We start from the raw sequence: 20,916 nt of genomic DNA, 5'->3' as shown, positions 1-20,916 counted from the left end.
CTGCAAAAAGCTTTGATATTCTCAGAGGGAATATGTTTGTATAGTATTATTTAGTAATATTTGCAGAATGCAGAGATTCAATATTCTTTTGTTTTCTTTATCATTTTCCTTGGAAACATGTGGTGTTTGATTTCCAAATACAAAAAGAGAGAGAGGGAGGGAGAGAGAGTGTTGTATATTTTTAAGGAACCATATTACAAACACTCATACACATCTGTATCTTTACTGTTATGGGAAACTGGACTGCTCACATGAGTCACATTATGCCTGTGTGTAAGCATGTGTCATCATGAGGCAAGAGTCCTTTTTCTTGTTGTAGTCATTCTTGATCTAAACTTTAGAATGTCATTTGCTGCAACGACAGAAATAATACCAAGTGAAATCGTTCAATGGAATGAAACATTTCTGACTGATTTCTCTGTGTTTCTTTTTATTCCAGTTCCAAGTGCAGTCAAAAACATTCACATTTCCCCCAGTGGGATGACAAACAGCCTAAAAGTCAACTGGACTCCCGGAGCAGGGGATGTTGATTCCTACACAGTGATGTTATTTCAGCAAACCCATCAGCTTGATTCCCAGACTGTCTCAAAGCATGTCTACGAGCACATATTTCACAAGTTGGAAGCAGGGGAGCAGTACCAAGTTGTGGTGCAGTCTAACAGCGGCACTTTGCACAACAATTTAGCAGCTTTTGGGAGAACAAGTATGTTTCTTCATGGATAATGACCAAAAATGTATAAAGCTTGCCCATGAGATTTACTATTTTATTAGATGTCAGTACTTTTTTATTCACCTAATTTTCAAAAGTATGGGGCGACTCAGATGAGAGAAGATGTCTCTGTATCACAAGACGTAACTCTCCACTGCAGCAGTAATATGTCCCAGGAGAGATGACCTGTATCTCACCTTACCAACTGCTGCCAAAGACAAGTGCTCCATACCTAGATATATGCTGATCAGGTGGCTCTGTAGTGTCCTTCTGCAGCTGCTTTCAGGACTCTGATCCCCAATGTGCTAGAGAGCAGCAGCTGGAGGTGACCCCAGGGTGGTTTCACTTGTACACTCCTAGGTCCTCTACACATTCAGGTAAAGGCATGATAGGATCTGATGTGCAATCCACACAGTCACGCTTCCTGCTATGCCACATGTGCATAGCAGGAGGAATGATTGTGGGATCCAGCATCAGATCCAATCATGCCTTATTGCCAGTGTAAGGGGAGCCCAGGATTGCATTCCTGTGCTCTCCCTGCAGCTGATAAGACATGCAGCGGAGACAGCATTCCCCATGCTGCTCCCATTGCAAGCCCCACAGCTGATGAGGCTTGCAGACAGGGCAGTGTTCTCTTTGCTGTATCGTGTCCCCCCCCGTCCTCCCCGCATAAGCCCTGCATCTGATGAGGCTCACAGGAGGCAGCATTCTCCCCACTCTGAGCCCAACAACTGGTGAGGTCCACAGTGGGGAGCAATGCCGGCAATGCTGCTGCCAGTGCAAGTCTTGTCAGCTGCAGAGCTGACAGCTGGTGGCACAACCCTATGGCTGGGAGCTCCTCAACTGATGGGATTCCCAGCCATGGGTGGGAGCATTTAGCCACATGTTCAATTAATGGTGTGATAAGAACAAGCTGCAAAGTTATTACAAATTTTTTGTTGAATAACTTACTTATCACGCCATTAATTGGTTGAATGTGTAGCTGGGCCACAACTTAAGGTGTGATTAACTGGTTAATCACACCTTTAGTGTGACGTGTATAACATATACATGGGGTCCTCAGTGTGGAGCCTGTGAAAGTGAGGCATGCTAACTGGGACATGATATTGGCTTGGTGCTGCAGAGTTGCCCAGAATTTGAGGGTTTCATCCCCCAGACCCTAAGGGAATGGACATAATGATTTCCCACAGGATAAAAGGGACAGGGCTTTATCTCATGTCTACTTCTTAGTTGCATATGTGTTCTCTTTTACTCTGTGGTTCAGACTCTACTTTCATTAAGGGCTAAGTTACCATGATGTATCTTCTCCTTACTGTGGAATCATGCATGCAGGGAGTTACTGTGTGCCAGCTGATACACAGCAAATCCCCACTTCTTTTACCCTGTGGTAAATTGTTTTTACCAGGGTGGGAGTGCTATAGCTATGGTGGTCTAAGAAATATGCAAGAAGCAAATTTTGATTGGTAGTGTATTTTATTTTACTAACTGTAGAGATGTTAGATAAACTTTTGGCCACAAAAATGTTCAGGAAGACTATTCCTAATACCTAACATCTCTCTCCACTATATTGCTGGTTCAGGAAAATATATTACCAAACCAGGCCTTACTTCTTGTAGGTTGTTTATATATCCATGTTAGCAATATCACTCATGTGAATAGTCCCTTTGATATGAGCAACTGTATCTGAGTACATGTTCACAAGATTGTACCCTGCAGCCCAAACTGTATCTTGGGATCTGTTAATGTATCCCCTCATGTTTGAGGAGGATCCTAAGCTACATGCTAGCAGAGCCCATTGCCCATTTGGGGCCTGCTAAGTTATATTTAGATCCAATATCTAGGGCAATACACAGTGCAGTTCAGTTGATTTAAATCTTCTTCCTTTTTTTTTTTTTTTTTTTTTGAGAACTTGACTTTCTTTGAAATTAGAATTTTTGGGTGGAGTTGCTCTTGGCTAAAACACTTTTTCCCCCTCATATTTGCCTGTCTTCCATATTACCTCAATGACTTTTGTTGTTTCTTTGTTTCTTTATTAATGCTTTCATACCTTCCTTTGAAAACTGTGATTATTATTCAGACATTTCTCCCTATTCCCTATAGAAATTATCTTCTAATTTTTTTTTAATAATCCTTCCTTTGCATTCTTTTTTCTGCTGCTCAAGTGCCATGAAGTCTGGAACCTTGCCCTCCTACTCCTCTCACCTGTTCTCTTCATCTTTACCTTATTGTGCTATACTTACTTTTCATGCCTGAGGAAAGAAGACTGTAACCTACGTCTGAGGAATAGATTATAAATGCCTTAGCCATATACAACTACAGCCACAACAAGATGGCAGAAAAGAGCTAATGGCAGCACAGTCAGGACCTTGTGCCCATATTTAAATGTAAATACTATCTGATATTATTTCTCACATATGTTTGTTTAAACAAGCAATTAATTTATGTTAGGTCAGTGGCAGTTATGATCCACATACTTTGCTTTGCAAGTTTGTGCTCCTTGAAACAGTGATGGAAGTATCTCTTCAGAGAACAGATTATAATAGTTCTCTGACACTTTTTTTTTTTTGCCCAAACTCCATCCTAGGGCAGGTTAAAGATGCCTGGGCTAGGTGGTTGTTTTCCACACCAGTTGGCAACAGTCCCCAAAGGGTTTGTCTTCCAAGCAAAGATAACGTAGTTCAACCTACTTCTACAGATACAAGGAGCCATAGGAGGATGTCATAGAACTTGGTTCTCTGATTTCTAGGGATTCTCCAGTTCAAGACAAGTTCAAAGTACTGGAGAGGCAGATGTTTTCTATTCCCTTTTACACTGCTGGAGAAAAAGGAGTGGAAAAAATTGTAGTAGCAATCCCCACATTTTTATAGGTGTCAGCAGAGAGAAAGCTGTATTGTATTTAACAGAGCAGTAAAACTTAAATGGGTTAGCTAGCCTTCCATCATTGACTTTCACCCTGGACACTCTCTCCAGATTTAAATTAAATCAGACATAATGAACAGAGATGGCCAAAACAATAAACTTTACTAGTGGTGTGGTAGCATGATGTATAAAGTATGAAAAGGGGGCAAGCAACCAGAATCTCTAGAAACAAGGACTTAATTGTTCATGTTTGGTTGAGTCTGCCATATGCTGCCTTTTCAGTGCAATATTCTCATGATTTTTTAAAAAAGTGCTGTACCTTGAATGCCCATGCCATTAGTTAAACTGTGTGCCAGCCACATCAGGTCATTTTAGCCAGTTTTATGAAAGCAGCTGTAATTTTTAGGCCCCTCCCTTGGGGTCTCTAATTTAGGCATATTTATTTTCAATTGATCACAAAGAGAAAATGCAAGAAAAATTAGTCTTTGAAAATCAGTTTAATGTTATCTGGGACCATAATGAGCTCTAAAATGCCTTAATAATAGAGTTTTTGTATAAGTTTACTAAAGGACAGAGTTAAGGTTGTCTGAAAATGCTAATTAAGTATTTGCATGCATTAACATTCTTACCTTTTTTTTGAGCTTAACCTTCCCTCTGAATTTCTTGAATGTGTTAATTTTTGTTTTGGGATGCTTACAGGAACCCTGTAATGAAGGGGAATCCAACTCACAAACTGTGAAGTACATGTGGCCTTCAGTTGCATCTCCCAGAGTCACACTGTGAGATGTTAGGGGTGGGGGTCTCTCCCTTGCAGCATATGGCTGGTGCAGGATGCCGCGCCCAGTCACAGAGAAGTTGGACAACTCGGTTGTAAAGCATTTTACCCTAAATTGCTGATGAACGCTCTTAGGTTTAACTTCATCTGAATGCATTTTTGATACACACACGCTGCATCCATGTGCCTGTGCAGACATACGCAAATATTTTTAATGGTTAATTAACGCACAGATATGTAGTAAGTGATATAGTTAGCCTCCTAATGCCCTTTCTTTAATTGTTCTTCCTAGTTCCAGCCTCTGTCCAGGAATTATCTGCCAATCATGCCTACAGCAGTCATTCCTTATTAGTAACTTGGCAGAGTGCTGGTGGTGTGGCTGAAAGATATGATATTCTTCTCTTAAATGAGCAAGGGACCATACTGAGCAACAAATCAGAGCCAGCTACTGCTAAACAACACAAGTTTGAAGACTTAGTTCCAGGCAAGAAGTACAAAATACAAGTTTTGACAGTCAGTGGTGGGCTGTTCAGTAGAAGAACAGACACTGTTGGCCAAACAGGTAATAAAACATTTCAGCATTATTATGGTATCTGCAATTAGATATGATATAAATGTATGAATCATCCTTATTTGCTGTCATAAAAAAAAAAACTGTAAACCAATCCCTTGATATCTGTGCATTATGTCTGATTTAATATACGAGTGTGATTTTTTGTAAAAATTGATGGAGTTTCCAGGTCATGGTGCATTGTATATTAAAGCAGAATGCTAATGAGTGCCACTCTCAGCATAGTTATTATAAAAGTACCTGGATTCTTTCTGTTATCTAGCCTTGAATTCACTTTGAATTCTTAGCCCAGTGTTCAATGTGTATGTATTTCAAGCACCTCTGAACTTTGGGCCAGACCTTGCAGTCTTCACTAAGGCAGCTCTTCATTATGGAAGTAAGTGGGAAGTTTTGCCTGAGTATAGACTGGAGAATTAGACCCAATGTGTAATATGTAAGGATACTGGTTTTCTCTGATTTAAAAAAATCCCCAATTTTTGGTCAAAAAAAGTAACCCCAAATCCACATTTCCCATTATTAAAATGAAACAACACTAATATATATATATATATATATATATTAGTGGTGTTTCATTTAAATCACAGAAAAATGTGGATTTGGGGTTACTTTTTTTTAACCAAAAATTGGGGATTTTTTTAAAATCAGAGAAAACCAGGATTCCTTGTAATATGCATATTATATATGCATAAGTCATTATTGCTAACTATAAATGACAGTATTTTCACTTTGCCTCTGAATTTTCTTGTTTTGGGGAGTTTAAATTTGTAATAATTTTGGTTTAACAGATACTTTTAGCAAAAAGTTTTTATTTCACTTAGATTTAGTTAATGACTAGACATGCTGACTTTTTCTTTTATATTTATTTCTGTTTCCAGTTCCAGCAGCTGTCACAAATTTGAAGATCACAGAAAGTACCACTGGACGCCTGTCCTTCAGCTGGACTGCTTCCGAGGGAGAATTAGACACATATGATATCTTTCTGTACAATCCAGACAAATCCCTTCAGCACAGAATTTCAGGGGACCAGAGCCTTGAGAAGTGTTCTTTCCCGAACTTGCAGCAAGGCAGGATGTACAGAATGGTGATTGTTACCCGCAGTGGAGACCTTACTAATGAGTCATCTATCTTTGGAAGAACAGGTAAAAGCATCCAACAAGATGATCCATCTTCAATGAGATGTTCATTAAGGACACTAATGAGCTAATCTAAGAGCCTGAAATCTTGTGCTAGACTAGCAAAACTGCTAACAGTACCCACTCTATCTTTATACATCTGAAAAGAACCTGAATTCTAAATTATGGAACACCTGATGTGAAAAATGAATAATATAGTCACATTATATTAGCTGTATTATACAAAGATATCTATGTTGTGCTAGGTACAGTATAGGCATACAGTTATAATGCAATTCCCTGCCCCAAAAGAGCTTAAAATATTTGTTAATGACAAGACTTAATATGGGAGCAAACTGTGAGGGGTAAAAGTAAAGAGAAAATAGGAGTGGAAGTTTTTCAGGGTAAGCACCTACTGTAGCTCACTAACTGTGTAGCCATTATCAAGTATCAGAGTTCTGCTGGCATTCAAAAAGCTAGCATTGCTGTCCAGGGAACCTGTGCCAGTCTCCCACTACTAGCATGCACCCAGAATATGAATCCCACACTGCAGACTTGTGCATGTTCATCACATCGTAATATACATTGTCCTTTTCAGTTCCAGCCTCAGTTGTTAATCTCAAAGCATCTAACAGAAACATGACGGACAGTCTTTGGTTCACCTGGGGCCCAGCACCAGGAGATGTCGATTTTTATGAACTAAATCTTTATAACCCAAATGGCACACAGAAGGAAACATGGCAGAGAAAAGACCTGAGAGAGTGGCATTTCCAAGGTCTGGTTCCTGGCAGAAAATACACCTTGGTTGTAGTAACCCACAGCGGTGAACTGACTAATACAGCAAATGCCGGGGGAAGAACAGGTAAAGAACCACATAAGGCTTTTTTCTCTCTCAACTATCATGTGTTACATGTTCAATGATACATGGTAGATTTATTCCAAGATAACATTTTTATTATGTGGATTATTAAAGGCGTCAAAGAGTACACATGAGATGCTTGTAAATGATGTTACCAGGGCCACCCCTGCGAGGGGGGGGGGGGTGCAAATCAAGGTGACCACCCCGGGCCCCACGCTTTGCGGGGCCCCGTGGAGCCAGACACAGCAGCAGCCGCACAGAGCCAGGCACGGCTGTGGCTCTGTGTCCAGCCGGCCTCCTCCCCCCCCCCCACCCGGCCGCTGACGCTGCCACCACCAATGGCGTTAAATAAATCAGAGTCCAGCTGGCTTGTTTGGAGTCCTGTTTTTTATTGATGTTATGTTACAGAGGCTAAAGAATGTAGAAGGTAATGAGTATCTTGTCACCTGCAACTCATTCTTTATACAAATGTCATGTGAACCATTTTTTCTTTTTCCCCGGTCTAGCACCCAGCCCTCCTAATGCTGTATCATTTGCTGATGTTGCAAACACCTCCCTGTCGATCACTTGGATGGGCCCTTCAGATTGGACAGATTATGATGACTTTGAGTTGCAGTGGTCCCCAAAAGATCATCTCACAGTATTCAACCCTTACAGCAGCAGCAAATCAAAGGGGCGTATTGTGTATGGACTTCGACCAGGGAGGCTCTATAAGTTCAGTGTTAGGACTATCAGTGGTAACAGTTGGAAGACATATAGTCAAACAGTGTCTGGAACTGTGAGGACAAGTAGGTACCCATTTTGTTCAACACTCTTCCATTGTGATTGTGCAGAAATATCATGATGGACTCAACCTGCATCTCAGGATCCAAACTCCGTAGCTGACCCGTATCTCTGAGATGGACTTTAATTCTTAAAGTATCCCTTCTGTGATGGGTTATAAAAATGGGCCATCCAAGGAAAAGGATAGGGCTAGAGGGTGGATGAGAAGAATTGTGGAAAAGTTAAGCAGCTGTGATTCACACATCTATGATTTCCCTTAGTAACAACTCATGCTATGGGTGAGTGGAAATTCATGACTAAGTTCTAGGGCTGTGCGAAGCTTCGGTCCCTGATTCAATTCGGTGGAGATTTGGCTCGATTTGGTGGCCAATTCTCCGAATCAAATCAGAGGACCCTTTAGGCTCTCTGAATCGAACTGGAACCCTCCAAATCGATTTGGAGATACTCAGAGATTTGGACAGACGCAGCTTTAAATGTTTTTCTACATACCTCTAGGTAGCAGATGGCTCTTGAGTGCTGTGATGCTGGGGTGCATGGAGGGTCCACGGGGGGGCAGATCCTGAAGTGGACCAGAAGCACTTCCATTGCACTGCTGGGTCCTCCAGGGAGTGCGCCCGGGGGGGGGGCCCGCACCCCCCTGGTTCAGTGACTGGTGCCTTCTGAGTCTGGGGGGGGCACCCGGGGTCTCCCCATGGCTGATTGCTGAGCTGGGGAGGTACGCGGGGGGGGGGGGGGGGGGCGCCCTAGTGCGCTTCCCGGCAGACCCGGAAGTGGACCACAAGTACTTCCAGTCCACTTCTGGGTTCGCTGCCAAGCACGCTGGGGAGTGCCCCCATGCTCCTGGGGGATGCTCCATGCACCTCAGCACTGCAGCGATCGTGAAATGTGCTGCTACCTCAAGGCATGTAGAAAAAACTTTTAAAGCTGTGCCTGTGTCCAAATCTCTGGTTTGCCGAATCAGCATTGAATCTTCAGATTAGGATTCGACCAAATCAAATCAGGGACTGATCCAAATCAACGGATCGAATCACTGTCCTTGATTCAGGCCAAATCTGAATTGAGTAAGGCCTGCTTTGCACACCCCTACTAAGTTCAGACCAAATTCTAGGAGAAAAATACTACAAAACATTTGTCTCTTTCTTTCTACAGAAGTTTGTTCTGATCAGTTTTTTTTTTCCTTTATGCTCGAGGGTATTGTAGGGGTCTTACATTTCAGAACTCTTATAAGTGTTTGCAAAGTAGCTCTTAAATTATACTTTGCAACTGTAAGTTAATCTTTAGGGCGTCAGAAATTGGCACCCAAAATCAGTAGTCACTTTTGAAAAACACTGTTTTTCTACTGTAAGGTAGAAAAGGTTGCAAAAGGTATTCATTTCAATTATACTGAATAATTATTTTTTCTTTGTAACTAGATGTAGCCTGCAAACCTTCTCAAAAGTATCATAGTTGTACACTACATACCTGTTGTAGTTTTCATGAGACTACATGAAGGCAGGGGGGTGGGGATTGCTTTTATTATTAATTACTAAAGTTTCACAAACCCTAAGAAGTCAAAGGCACTAACTGCAGTTCTGGATGGATAGATTGAGCCAAAATGAATTTAAATGACAATCACGTATCATTCTTATGGGGGAAGGCAGGGTTTCTGATTCTGAGTCCCCTGCTTTAATCAGACTACCAATTTGGAGTACTAAGAATGAAGTCCACAAAGCAAGTATGAAATATATTAATCGGGTCTTCTTCTCCATTGAACTTCAACTTACCAACTTCTCCTCCATCTTAGAACCAGACAAGATACAAAACCTGCATTGTCGACCACAGACCTCTACTGCCATAGCATGTTCCTGGGCTCCTCCTGACTCTGACTTTGATGGATATAACATTGAATGTAAAAAAATGGATACTGGGGAAATTGCTTTTTCCAAAAGGATAGAGAAAGAGAAATCTTTGTTTAACATCATGACACTAGTACCCCACAAGAGATACATGGTGTCCATCAGAGTACATTCTTCAGACATGACCAGTGAAGTAGTTGAAGACAGCACTATCACTATGATAGATCGTAAGTCCTTTGTATACGCATAATTTAAATATGGGGAAGGTGAAGGTGGAAAGGATGAATCATCTGTTCCCATTGGTTAGTCAATAGTAGACTTTCCAACCTTCAAATCTTCAATATGCAACACCAGGCATTGAAATATGTGGCCAGATCGTGGAACCTCTGTGTTTAGCTGCACATTGCACAAGACTATCTGAAGTTTTAACTAGAAATTAATTTCTTAAAGACATTTTTTCACTGAATATATCTCAGTGCAAAACTAGTTAGTTTGGCTCATGTAGTGAAAACAGCCGTAGAAGGAGGATTCACAATTATAACATGTCAGCTAAGGCACAGTGTGTGGCTCACAACTGTCTTCTTTTGCTTCCCCCCTTTCTTACTCTCTGTATTGCTGCTTTGCTTCCCTCACTTGCTCTCGCCCCTTATACAAAGCAATGCTCAGAGCCAGGGTAGGAGACTACCTGGAGACAAAGAAAGGGCACTAGATTGTCACTGGTTCTTTTTCAGGCTTTTTCATTATTCCTCTCAGGAATGTGATCACCTGGGGCAAGTTCAGGACCCTGTTAGACTCCATTATTCCTCCTCCTATAGGCATGAGCAACTGGTGCCTCCCAAGTCTGGGGGGTCACCCTCAGGTGCTGCCACCAGCAGCAGGGCCAGAGCTGGCAAGCTCCTTCAGGTGCCACCATCAGCATCAGCGGCGGGGCCAGAGCTGGCGAGCTCCCACAGGCACCACCACCACTGTCAGGGGAGGGCATGCACCCCCGATACGTGTCACTTATGGCAGGTGGGATGGAAATGGCTGTGCCATGACTCCTCCCATTCTCAGGAAGATGGGCAGGAAATGACAGCATGCCCCAGTGCCTTGTGTATGATGATGCTCCCCATGACTGCATGCTTTACAGGGAGACTCTGTATTGACACCAGGCAGCATAGGATGCATTTAATCTGGGAAACACTGAGCAAAGGAATACTACAAAAGGCCAGAAAACAAAAAACCAACCCTTCACATTAACTGCATTCAAGTTTCCTCTCTTATCTAATACGAGGGATGCTACAAGAAATGAAATCAAAATTAACCTGAAAAGTTGTCAGAATCTGGACCAGAACTTCTCTGAAGGCTCAACTGTTTTCCATTATTTTTTCAATTTCTGAACCTCGCTGCAATCCTAGATGCTGACTGACTGTAGAGGCAGGACTCTGAATCCCCTGAAAAAAGCCTTCCCTACCAAGAATTCCAGCTCGGTTTTCTCGATCCAAAAAGTTTGGCTAATCTTCAAACACTTAACTGAATTTTTGGTTTATTATCCAAGCTGTAACTTTTAAAGTTCAGCCATTACTATTTTTCATGGATACCATTATAGAATTGAAGATGGCATAGTTTACTGCAGTTCCTCTATGCTGGATATGTTCTTTGGGGGCCTGCACCACTGCTCTTTCTTTTCCATTTAATTTCTGCTGTGTCTCTGTTAAATTCATAGCCTCTTTGGATATAGGGATGATACAAATTGCTATTTCCTATGGAAGCTGCACTGTAAATCTCTTATGAGAGTTGAACTCAGTGTTCTGTGTGATCGGTTCACTGTTGTTCCTCAAACATTATTTGCTGAACCAGTAGGCACAGGAAGGGCCTATAAAGTCCTTTCTGCATTACATGTACAAAATGACCTCCAGGTACCTGGATTGGACACATCTTGGCAAATGCCATTCTAGTATCTCGTTTAAGGTTGCATAGATTTAATGAGTCTTTAAGAGAGTCTCAGTCAGCTCCTCTTCCTACTTAAGTGCTGCCACTGTCGCTGTGTTTAACATAATGCTGGTCTGTTTCATGGAGCTTTGGCAGCTTCTCTGCTGGAGAGGGCTACACTCCATGATTACAAAGAGCATAAAATAGGAGACTTTAGGGCCAACTGGTTGAGTTTGTTGAGATTTGCATCTCACTTACTGTTTTACATAGTTGAAAACACATAGATGATGTACTTTATTCCCTCCCTTCCCCTTTCTTTTTTTTTCCCAGGCCCCCCTCCTCCACCGCCACATATCCGAGTGAACAAAAAGGATGTGCTGATTACCAAATCCTCCATCAACTTTACATTCAACTGCAGCTGGTTCAGTGACACCAATGGAGCTGTAAAGTACTTTACTGTGGTTGTGAGGGAGGCTGATGGTACGTGTTCATGAATAAATGGAATTGCTAGTGTAGCCCATGTTAGCATTAGATCAGTAACAGCCATCATAAAAGGTGTTTGAATCTAAGAAATCTTGCTTCAGTAGTGGAGTCCTGTGCTTAAAGGTCCTGGTTCCAGGTCCCAATACAGATAGAAATATAGTTATACTTCATTCTCTAAGATATGGCCAAGTGTGTCTTGGGAGTTTCCATACTGAGAAGATCTGTTTCTTAAACACTTTAGATGATAACCTGAAGCATGTCCGAGCATTTTGCCTTCAATCTGTATTGCCTTCAAGGCTTCACAAAAAGCTACTTTAGAAAAAAAAAAAGATAACCTAATTCAGTTGCTGTTTACCTAGTAAAGCAAATTCTTCTTACACTTACCACTGTAGATCAGACCATATAATGCATGTAGACACTTTTTCTCAAAAGGAAGATATACAGCTATATATATAACAGAATAGCTTTATAGTTAAAGCATTGGCTTGAGACTCAGGAGATTGGGGTTCTTGGCATTGCTACAAACTTTTTTTGTCACCCTGGGCAAATCATTTCAATTCTCTTTAGTTTCCATTTAAACGTTAAAAATACTACTGCTGCGTCCCAGCTTATATCTGTCTTGTTTGGGGCAGGGACTGCCTGTACATACAATGCCTGGCAAAGTTAAGTCTTTGACATTAAGATTGTAAAAGTAATTTTAAAAAGTTTCATTTCAGAGCACAAGAATCACTTCCTATTGCACTGATTGTAGAACATAGCAGATGACAGGATCCAGACATATGTAACAGAGAGATTCCCGCAACCAGCTCCCAGCATCAGGCTTTACTGGTACTCTGTGCCGGGGAGTTGTATCAAAATGACCTGAAACTATCTAGTCACTTTGGCAGGCAAGGCAACAACCACAAGCAAATCTCCCTATAGACAAGCATGCAGTATTGTTTCAAGTAGGAGATACAGTGCTTTCAACACCCTGGGCACATCTATACATGCCAATTTGAGGTGCATTAGCCATTTTTAAGGCACATTAAGGGAACAGGTATACAAGTGCATGCCCTTAATGTGCTTTTAAAATGGTGATTTTAAGCTATTTGCACCTAAATTTGATACTTGCAAAGGTAGGTATTAAATTTAGGTGTGAATAGCTAAAGCGTCTTAACACACATGTAGATGCAATAAGGCACATTAATGCTGTGTATGTCGACTGACTTGGAACTAACTTTATTTCAAAGTCGGTCTGCACACTGCATTAATGAGCCGTAGCGTGTGCACATGTAGACACGCACCTAAATTGCCTTAATGTGCATTAGGCAAATGCACATTAAGTTTAGGCACCTATAAAAGCATGTGTAGACAAGTCTGCTGAGACTTTGTCTACACTAGATTGCTTTTCCTGCCAGAAATTCTGGCAGTCTTCAGCAACAGATTGGAAGTTCTTAAGCCAGAATGCCAGTTCATTTTTGATATGCATAATATCAAATATCATAATCCTGTCTGGAGGAATTTGCTCTTTACCAAAATCAGCTATGCCATGGGATGCAGGTGACCTGCCTAGCTGTAAGTGCTGATGGTACCACAACTACTAATGACCACTACAGTTATCATCAACAGTTCATAAATTGTGTTTTTTCCATTAAAATCAAAGTGCTTTAGAAAGGAATGTAAGACTTCATATCTCTGTTTGGCAGATGAGCAATCTAAGCTTTCCAGCAAATTAATAGCCAGTCTGGGAGCAGAACCTAGATATCTTGACAGACCATGGGTACCCTAACTACTAGACCATCCAGCCTCCTAAATGTAGAAGAGCAGATCCTACTTTCAGTCTAAATCAATATGCTTTGACTGAGTATCTGTGAGGCTTATGTCTTCACTTACAAGTTTTTTGAACTCTAGGTTTGAGACTCCTATCCCTGAAGTTTGTCAAATGTTGAATATAGCTTTGAATGTCTTGGTCTTTTAAAACCATACACTACTAACATAATGAGGCCTATGGCATATGTAAGCCCTCTCTCCCATGCTGTATACAGCTTTTTTTTTTCACCTTCTCTTTGTAGACAACGCAGAACAGAAGCCAGATCAGCATCACCCGCTACCTTCCTATTTGGAGTACAAGCACAATGATTCCATTCGCATCTACCAAACAAACTATTTTGCAAGCAAATGTGCTGAAAACCCTGACAACAACTATAAGAGCTTTGACATTAAGCTTGGAGCTGAGATGGAAAGTCTAGGAGGAAAATGTGATCCAGATCAGCAGAAATTCTGTGATGGGCCACTGAAGCCTCGGACTGCCTATAGGTTAGATTTCTTGTAGTAATTGTGCTTCAAGAGATGTATTGTATTATTAAGCACTGTGGTATCTCAGTGCCTGATGTACTTCAGCTACTGTAGATTAATAACCTGTGTTATATGGTGTCCTCTGTTTTACTGTGTAATTTATAAAAGCTTTGTCTCTGCCCCATCTCATAAACATTTCCCTCACCAGCCCATAAATGCTGTAGTTCATTATGTGTAAAACTCAGTGCAATGACAAGATTTTTTATCTTTCATTCTCTGATTGGGAACTCTCCTATAGTTGCTAATTTCTCCATAGAAAGTCAAATGGAACCAGATCAGCAGCTAAGTCAAAGGATCATTGGGTACAGTAATAGTGGTGGCAGAGGATGCAATGTCTTTATGTTCGCTGTTTATGCAAACCTATTACAATGGCCCAATCCTACGGTACAGTTTAGAGCATCCTGAAGGTTGTTTTAACTTGTAGCAGCTGCCAACAGACTCAGGGAGTCCTTTTGGCAGTATAGGTTCCCTAAGGCACAGGGAAACTTCAGCCTCAGCCAGGCTCTTGAGCTGCTACTGTTAGTGCCCTTGTACACCTCCTTATGAGTCCTCTGTACTGAGAGAAACTCCAACCACTGAATCCAATGACTCTGAAGTCACCTCAAACAGTAAGATTTGGCCCAATATCAAGGCCTAAGCTTCAACTAAAAGGTAGGGATATTTCAGACTGAAATAGTAAGGTTCAGTTAAATCCTGTCTAATTTAATTGAAATGATGATAAATATTTGTATTTAAGATGAACTGAAATCCCATCCCTGTTTGTGTAGAAACTGTAGCTTTCATCTCCACTATTCAATCAAGCTTAGCTCCAAAATGTGGGCTACTAAAACTTCATGGAGCAATTGGGCAATTTTAATTAATTTAAAGTACCTTTCAAACACATACTAAATGGGTATAAGGAAAGTTGGTCCCACTAATCCTTAGAATACAAGTCTACACAAGATGCTGATTGTGCAGTAGTCCGTGACTACTCCACAGTAGCACTGTATGGTAGGAGGAATGACGCAATGCTACTGCACAGTAGTCATGAGCTACTGCGCAGACATCATCACGAAAAAGCTGTTCCTCGGCACGACTGCACAGTAACAACTGCACAGTCAGCATCTTGTGTAGACACAGCCCTTGAGTAAGAATTTCTGCTATGTGGCCTCTGTAGGGGGGGCCTTTTGTCCTACATCACCAAAGCCGCAGAATTTCTGTAGCTTCATGAATGGAGAAATCAATTATTTGCAATCATTCATTTGAGTCTTTAAATAAATTTGCTGTAATTTCATTTGAGGCCCTTTTGAGTTTGTTTTCTAGGAATACTCTTATGAAAAAATGTTGCAGGGAATTAAAAAGGGAATTTGAATGGAATGTTACAGACTTTTCAGTTTTATTATGACCAGCTTGCTGATGTAAAGCAAGTTCTGCTCTGTCCACATGACACTGAAGTCAGTCCATCGACTGTGATGCTGACATGCCCCTAACTCAAAGTACCTGCATGGTATTATTTAGGGCAACTACCTTACCCACTGGCCAGCTGAAGTCTGCATTTTTGTAGGTTTCCTGTTTCCTGTTCAGTGGTAGCTGATGTACATAAAACACTTCACCATATATTAGTCTTCCTATGGTTTAGCACTTACAAATGCTTCTTCCTCTTTTTCAATAGGACCAAATTTTTTTGTTCATGTTTTCCATGTGCTACCAAGCAGAAGGTAGTGAAGTCCTTGTATAAGTGGCTTCACAGAAGCTAAAGCTGAATTTTAAAAAGTGTATTACTGTAACAATAGTTAGAAGACGTGTTGTAGCAAATATTGTCAAGGAGGCCTGTTGTGTCATTCTGCTATTTCTGTGTTAACTTTTAGTTTTCTGCTCTCTTGAGTCTAGTGTCCAATGAAGTTTAAATATAAACCTTCCATTTTCCCAGGATCAGCATACGAGCTTTCACCCAACTCTTTAGTGAAGACCTGAAGGAATTCTCTGAACCGCTCTTTTCAGATACCTTTTTCTCTTTACCAATCACTACAGAATCAGGTTAGTTTCTCTCTCATTCTCTGTTTGCTGTACCAGGCATGTGGATATCGTATCCATTGGTGTTAGAATGGACAGTGCTAAGTCTGGGGTGGAGGGCTTTGTTGAAGTGCATTTCTTCGGCATTAATGGCACCTCCAATTAACAATTAGTATAAAGAGCTGTTGGTCAAACTATAGCTTGACCCTTCCCCTTCCATCTATGATTTTTTCCTTCTGAAATACAAAACTTCCTATTGTAGGCACTAACTTGAAATTGGTAGGACCAAGGAGTGAATTAATTGCACAGGACCTATTCACATAAAAATAATAGAGCTAGAACCTCTGGTCTGCTCTCTGCCATTCAAGTAACAAAAACTTAACAAAATTTGGCCAGAAATGGCTAACAGAACTTTCCGTGTGTAGAGGGGATCAAGAAATCTCAGGGGAGGGCATGTAGGAGGTAGGTGTATCAAAACTCTGCTGACCTTTTACTGATTTAAGACCATATGGTATCTGTATGTCATTAACAGAAGATAGACCTGATCTTCACAACTCTAATTTATGCTAGGGCCTTTCAGTGCAGAATCAGGAGACTTACTCTTGGTTCCTCTTCTCCGATGATGGGAAAATGGGACCTTAGATTAGAAACGTTCTGGGCAAGGATTGTTAAATTAAAATTCATTTTTACAACCTGAAAAAACAGCAGGGCTGTGACCCTTTACTGCAGCAATACAAACAATACATGACACTATAGTACCTCCAGTATGCTCTCCAAACATTGACTGAGCCTTAAGCAGCATTAATCCAGCCAAGAGTTACTTTTTGGATGTGAAAATGAATTGGATTTTGTTGCCCAGTGAAACCAGTGTCAAAGAATGCTGCAGAGTATGGCTAGATCAATAGACTATGGTAGACTCAATTTCAAACTCCAAAGAACCATTGAAGCTTGATGAGTTCTGAGGAGAATAAAGGGATATGCAGTTGTTCATTAAAGTGAATATCAAGAGTGCTTTAAATGAACAGAAAATTTGGCTGTGTTTCTTTCTCCATGATTCTATAGAGCTCCCATAGAATGCTTTATTCCCTTCCTGTCTGTTTCTTGCCCACATAATGTACAGTGCAGGATGTGGAGAAAATAAATAATTAAGGTCAAAGCCTGGTCTTTCCAAATGAGCATGCATGTATGTGTGTGCGCACACATATACATGTGTATACATGTGTGTATGTGCACACACATACACACAGACTTTAAGTTCCTTTCCATTTGTTTCTTTGCCTTTAGTTGATGATGGTGACATTTCATTTGGATACAGTGAATTTCTTTGTCTCTTTTAGAGCCCATGTTTGGAGTTGTTGAAGGTGTAAGTGCTGTTTTGTTTCTCATTGTGATGTTAGTGGCTGTGACCGCTTTGTTTGTCTGCAGACATAAAGTTAGGTAAGTAGATTCCCTTTTACTTCTTATTACAAAAGGTCAGATCAAATTTATGCTTGGTTTTTCATCTCAGGCACAGTGAGAAGGATGTTATAAAATTGAATGAAAACGTTGTTAATTGTATTTGGGAAAGAAAAAGCAAAATTATTCTTTTTTGCCAGCATTTGTTCAATATTTCTATTGAAGTATTGAACCAAAAAGGCTTATATTAAGAGCTCCATCTGTATTGTCTGTTATTAAGAAATAGAATTTCCATTGATGCTAATAGGATTTGCATGATCAAGGAAGGACACAGTAGCACTTGGTTCATAATAGAGGTGGCTGAAAATTTTTTGGAAAATACAGGGTTTTTTCCAATTAGTCATGTGGAAATATGTCCATTTCAGCAAAACGGTCGATAGCAAAATTTTGAAGTAATCAATTTAGACTTCATTTTGATTCAAAAGCATCAAAATATTTCATTTTCACAAACTCAGACTGTTTAGATGTGTTGTTTTGTTTCATTCAGTTTAGACATTTGTAATATAAAATGTATTTTTACATGGTCAAGTATTACTTGACAATAAAAATAAATTTACACCATTTTTTAAATTCTTGGAACAAGATGATTCCAATCATTGATATGGAATAATCTGCAATTTATGCATTAGAAATGTTTTTCAATCTCTATTTCATGGAAAATTTTCAAATAGCAATTTTTCTTCTGAATTAGGATGGGTTTTTTTGTTTGTTTGTTTTTTAAATATCAGTATTTTCCAGGGATAACAAATCCATTTTCTATCCACCTCTGGTTCTTATCCAGTACAGAATTATTTTTAGCAGCTTCTTCTATAAATTTAAGTCCAAATTCAATGCAGTTCTTTAAATGCTGCCCATAAGAAACCACATGGATTTTTGATAACATATGCATTTGTATGTATAAACTAATTTACATAAAGTGCAGGTTTTCTGTGTTGCACGCCTTGGTTGTCTAAAAATTCAAATAAGTTATGTTTTCTTGTCATGAACTTTATTCCATAGATCTGTGAATGTTAATATACTTGTCCATGGCAAGTAGAATAGGTAAATGTTTGTTTCACTTATGAGAGAGACTGAGGGAATTGACTTATAATCAGAGACAGAAAAACAGTGTAGTCTAGTGGTGCAAACACAGGAATGGATTCCAGAAATCTCCCAAAATCTATTCATGGTACTGTCACTGATTCTAGCTTTGATCTTCCACATAATGCTAATAGCATTTTTGGAGGTAGGCGCACCCAAAACTGAAGTCAATAGGACCTATAGGTATCCTGCATTCCTAAGAGTTAGATCAGTAACCTGTTTTCCCATCTGTATATGGAGATGAAGATGATACTGACCTCACAGGGTCATTAGAAAGAGTAATTACCATAGAATGCCCTTCCTAATAAAAGGTTGGTCTCTGTATCTTATGGCAAAATCAGGCCAGGGTTTTGTAAGTGTTAAATATATACATATATTCATATTTAGGAATAAAGGGATTGCTAGAAAGGTGTACACACACACACACACACACACACTATCATATTCACCGGATTAAGATACTCTGGAAACCTCTGCAAGTACATGGATCCATTTTGAAGTAGAAAGCAAAATGAACATGTCTATTTATCTTTTTCTCTTTGCTTCCTGCTGTAAGACAATGTTATTGGCAAGTTGCATCAACATTTCAACATAGCCATAAAGCAGAAATGAGAATAACCGCCTTTATCTTGCAGCAGCAGCCATGAACGACCCACAGCGAGGCCAAGCATTCGCAGGGATAGGCCGTTGTCTGTCCACCTAAACTTGGGACAAAAAGGGTAACATCACAGTTTTGTTTTTAAGAGATTTGTTTTAACATGGAGTCATGGATGAAAAGATCTATCCAGTCACATACTGACAAGGTGTTTCTTTTTCTTTTGAAATAATTTCTAGGAGCCGGAAAACTTCCAGGTAAAAGCAAATTAGTATTTATTTAAAAACAAAAATCAATTAACTAAATTATATCCTTGTTCCTTTTCTGTAGTAACTGTTTTTTTTTTCTCCTGCCCAATACTTTAGCCCAATAAAAGTAAATCAGTTTGAAGCACACTTCACCAAACTCCAAGCAGACTCCAACTACCTTTTGTCCAAGGAGTATGAGGTAAGAATCAAATCTAGTCAAACCATTTCATTTCTAAAAGGACTGCTTCAGTGCTTCTCTGGGTTAGTGGTCTAACCTTTCCACCCCAAGACCAGCATTCATTGGTTTTATAGGGCATGCATAGATGAAACGAGGGATGTGTGCACGACACTTTAAAGCGGGTTAAATGCTTTTGCACTGCTTTAATACTGTTGGTGTTTGCATGCGTTGGTGGCATATTGCACATTAATTCCAGCCTCTGTAGCACATTTGCTGATGTAATGTGCCTTAGATAACTTTGGGGTGCAGCAAACTAAAACACCTGTAAGGAGTTTCAGTTTGCTGCCCTACAGCTGCAGAGTGAAGCACTGGGCTCCATTCAGCTCAGGGGCTGTGCAGGCAGCCCATTCAGGCAGCCTGGGAAAGCAGACTCCATCGAAGGGGAAGAAAAAAAAAATTGGTGAGCCTGATCATTTCCACCCACCCCCCGGAGCTTGCCTGAATGAGCTGCACAGGGACCAGGTCCTTCCCCCCTCTGTGGCTGCGGTGCCCCCTGGGACCACTGGAGCCAAGTGCCTGTGGGCAGGTGCTGCCTGGAGGGGGCGCTGCCGCTGCAGTGGAGGGAAGCACCACCCTGCCCCCCCCATCTCCTCTCCGCAGTCCAGGGACCCCTCTGCCCACCGGCAGTTCACCCTCCCGTCCCTGTCACCGGAGAAGCAGGTAAGACGCAGGTGTACACGACACAGGGGTTTACTTTGCCCTAAATTGAAGTAGTGTTTTTAAAAACCCACCGCTTCAATTTAGGGCCCCCGTTTCATCTACATATGCCCATACACACAAGGGAAAACAAGCATGCCAGTTTCACCTGAGCCTTCATTTGTCCTAGTGCCAAAGCTACAGATTCATTCTGGCAATTCCAGCTGGCAAGCTTTTGAGGGGCCCAGCATTGAACCAGCAGGGTACGTTGAAGGTCAGGAGAGCTTAGTTGCATTGACAGAGCTGTGTGCCAGAACTTGACTAGTGTTTGCCAGTAGTGTTCCTGGCTCCAGCCAATGCTGTTAGCTGTTTAATTTCAGCTGAATAAAAATAATTTCCTTTCCTTGGCCTTGAATAACCTATGTGGGGTATGTTCTATGC

The 20,916-nt window shown here is 40.8% G+C and overlaps 1 protein-coding gene across 5 annotated transcripts in view; it reads left to right on the top strand.

Annotated features, from left to right (window-relative positions):
• The window catches only part of PTPRB (protein tyrosine phosphatase receptor type B), an 88,858-nt gene that overhangs the window by 49,783 nt on the left and 18,159 nt on the right, over window positions 1-20,916 (top strand). For 4 of the 5 annotated variants that reach the window (XM_019493618.2, XM_019493635.2, XM_019493638.2 and 1 more), the window contains 13 exons: window positions 440-703; window positions 4,636-4,905; window positions 5,790-6,053; window positions 6,625-6,888; window positions 7,392-7,673; window positions 9,452-9,730; window positions 11,745-11,894; window positions 13,949-14,192; window positions 16,141-16,247; window positions 17,561-17,660; window positions 19,394-19,477; window positions 19,593-19,610; window positions 19,719-19,800. In XM_019493618.2, coding sequence (XP_019349163.1) covers window positions 440-703; window positions 4,636-4,905; window positions 5,790-6,053; window positions 6,625-6,888; window positions 7,392-7,673; window positions 9,452-9,730; window positions 11,745-11,894; window positions 13,949-14,192; window positions 16,141-16,247; window positions 17,561-17,660; window positions 19,394-19,477; window positions 19,593-19,610; window positions 19,719-19,800 — 2,408 coding nt within the window. The remainder of the gene's footprint in view (window positions 1-439; window positions 704-4,635; window positions 4,906-5,789; window positions 6,054-6,624; window positions 6,889-7,391; window positions 7,674-9,451; window positions 9,731-11,744; window positions 11,895-13,948; window positions 14,193-16,140; window positions 16,248-17,560; window positions 17,661-19,393; window positions 19,478-19,592; window positions 19,611-19,718; window positions 19,801-20,916) is intronic. The other variant, XM_019493628.2, reaches the window with a different exon arrangement.

Source organism: Alligator mississippiensis, chromosome 4 (genome assembly GCF_030867095.1).
Source record: "Alligator mississippiensis isolate rAllMis1 chromosome 4, rAllMis1, whole genome shotgun sequence".
In the NCBI taxonomy this organism is placed as follows: Eukaryota; Metazoa; Chordata; order Crocodylia; family Alligatoridae; genus Alligator; species Alligator mississippiensis.
The sequence above is the reverse complement of the archived record's forward strand: the minus strand, read 5'-3'. Positions and strand labels throughout refer to the sequence as shown.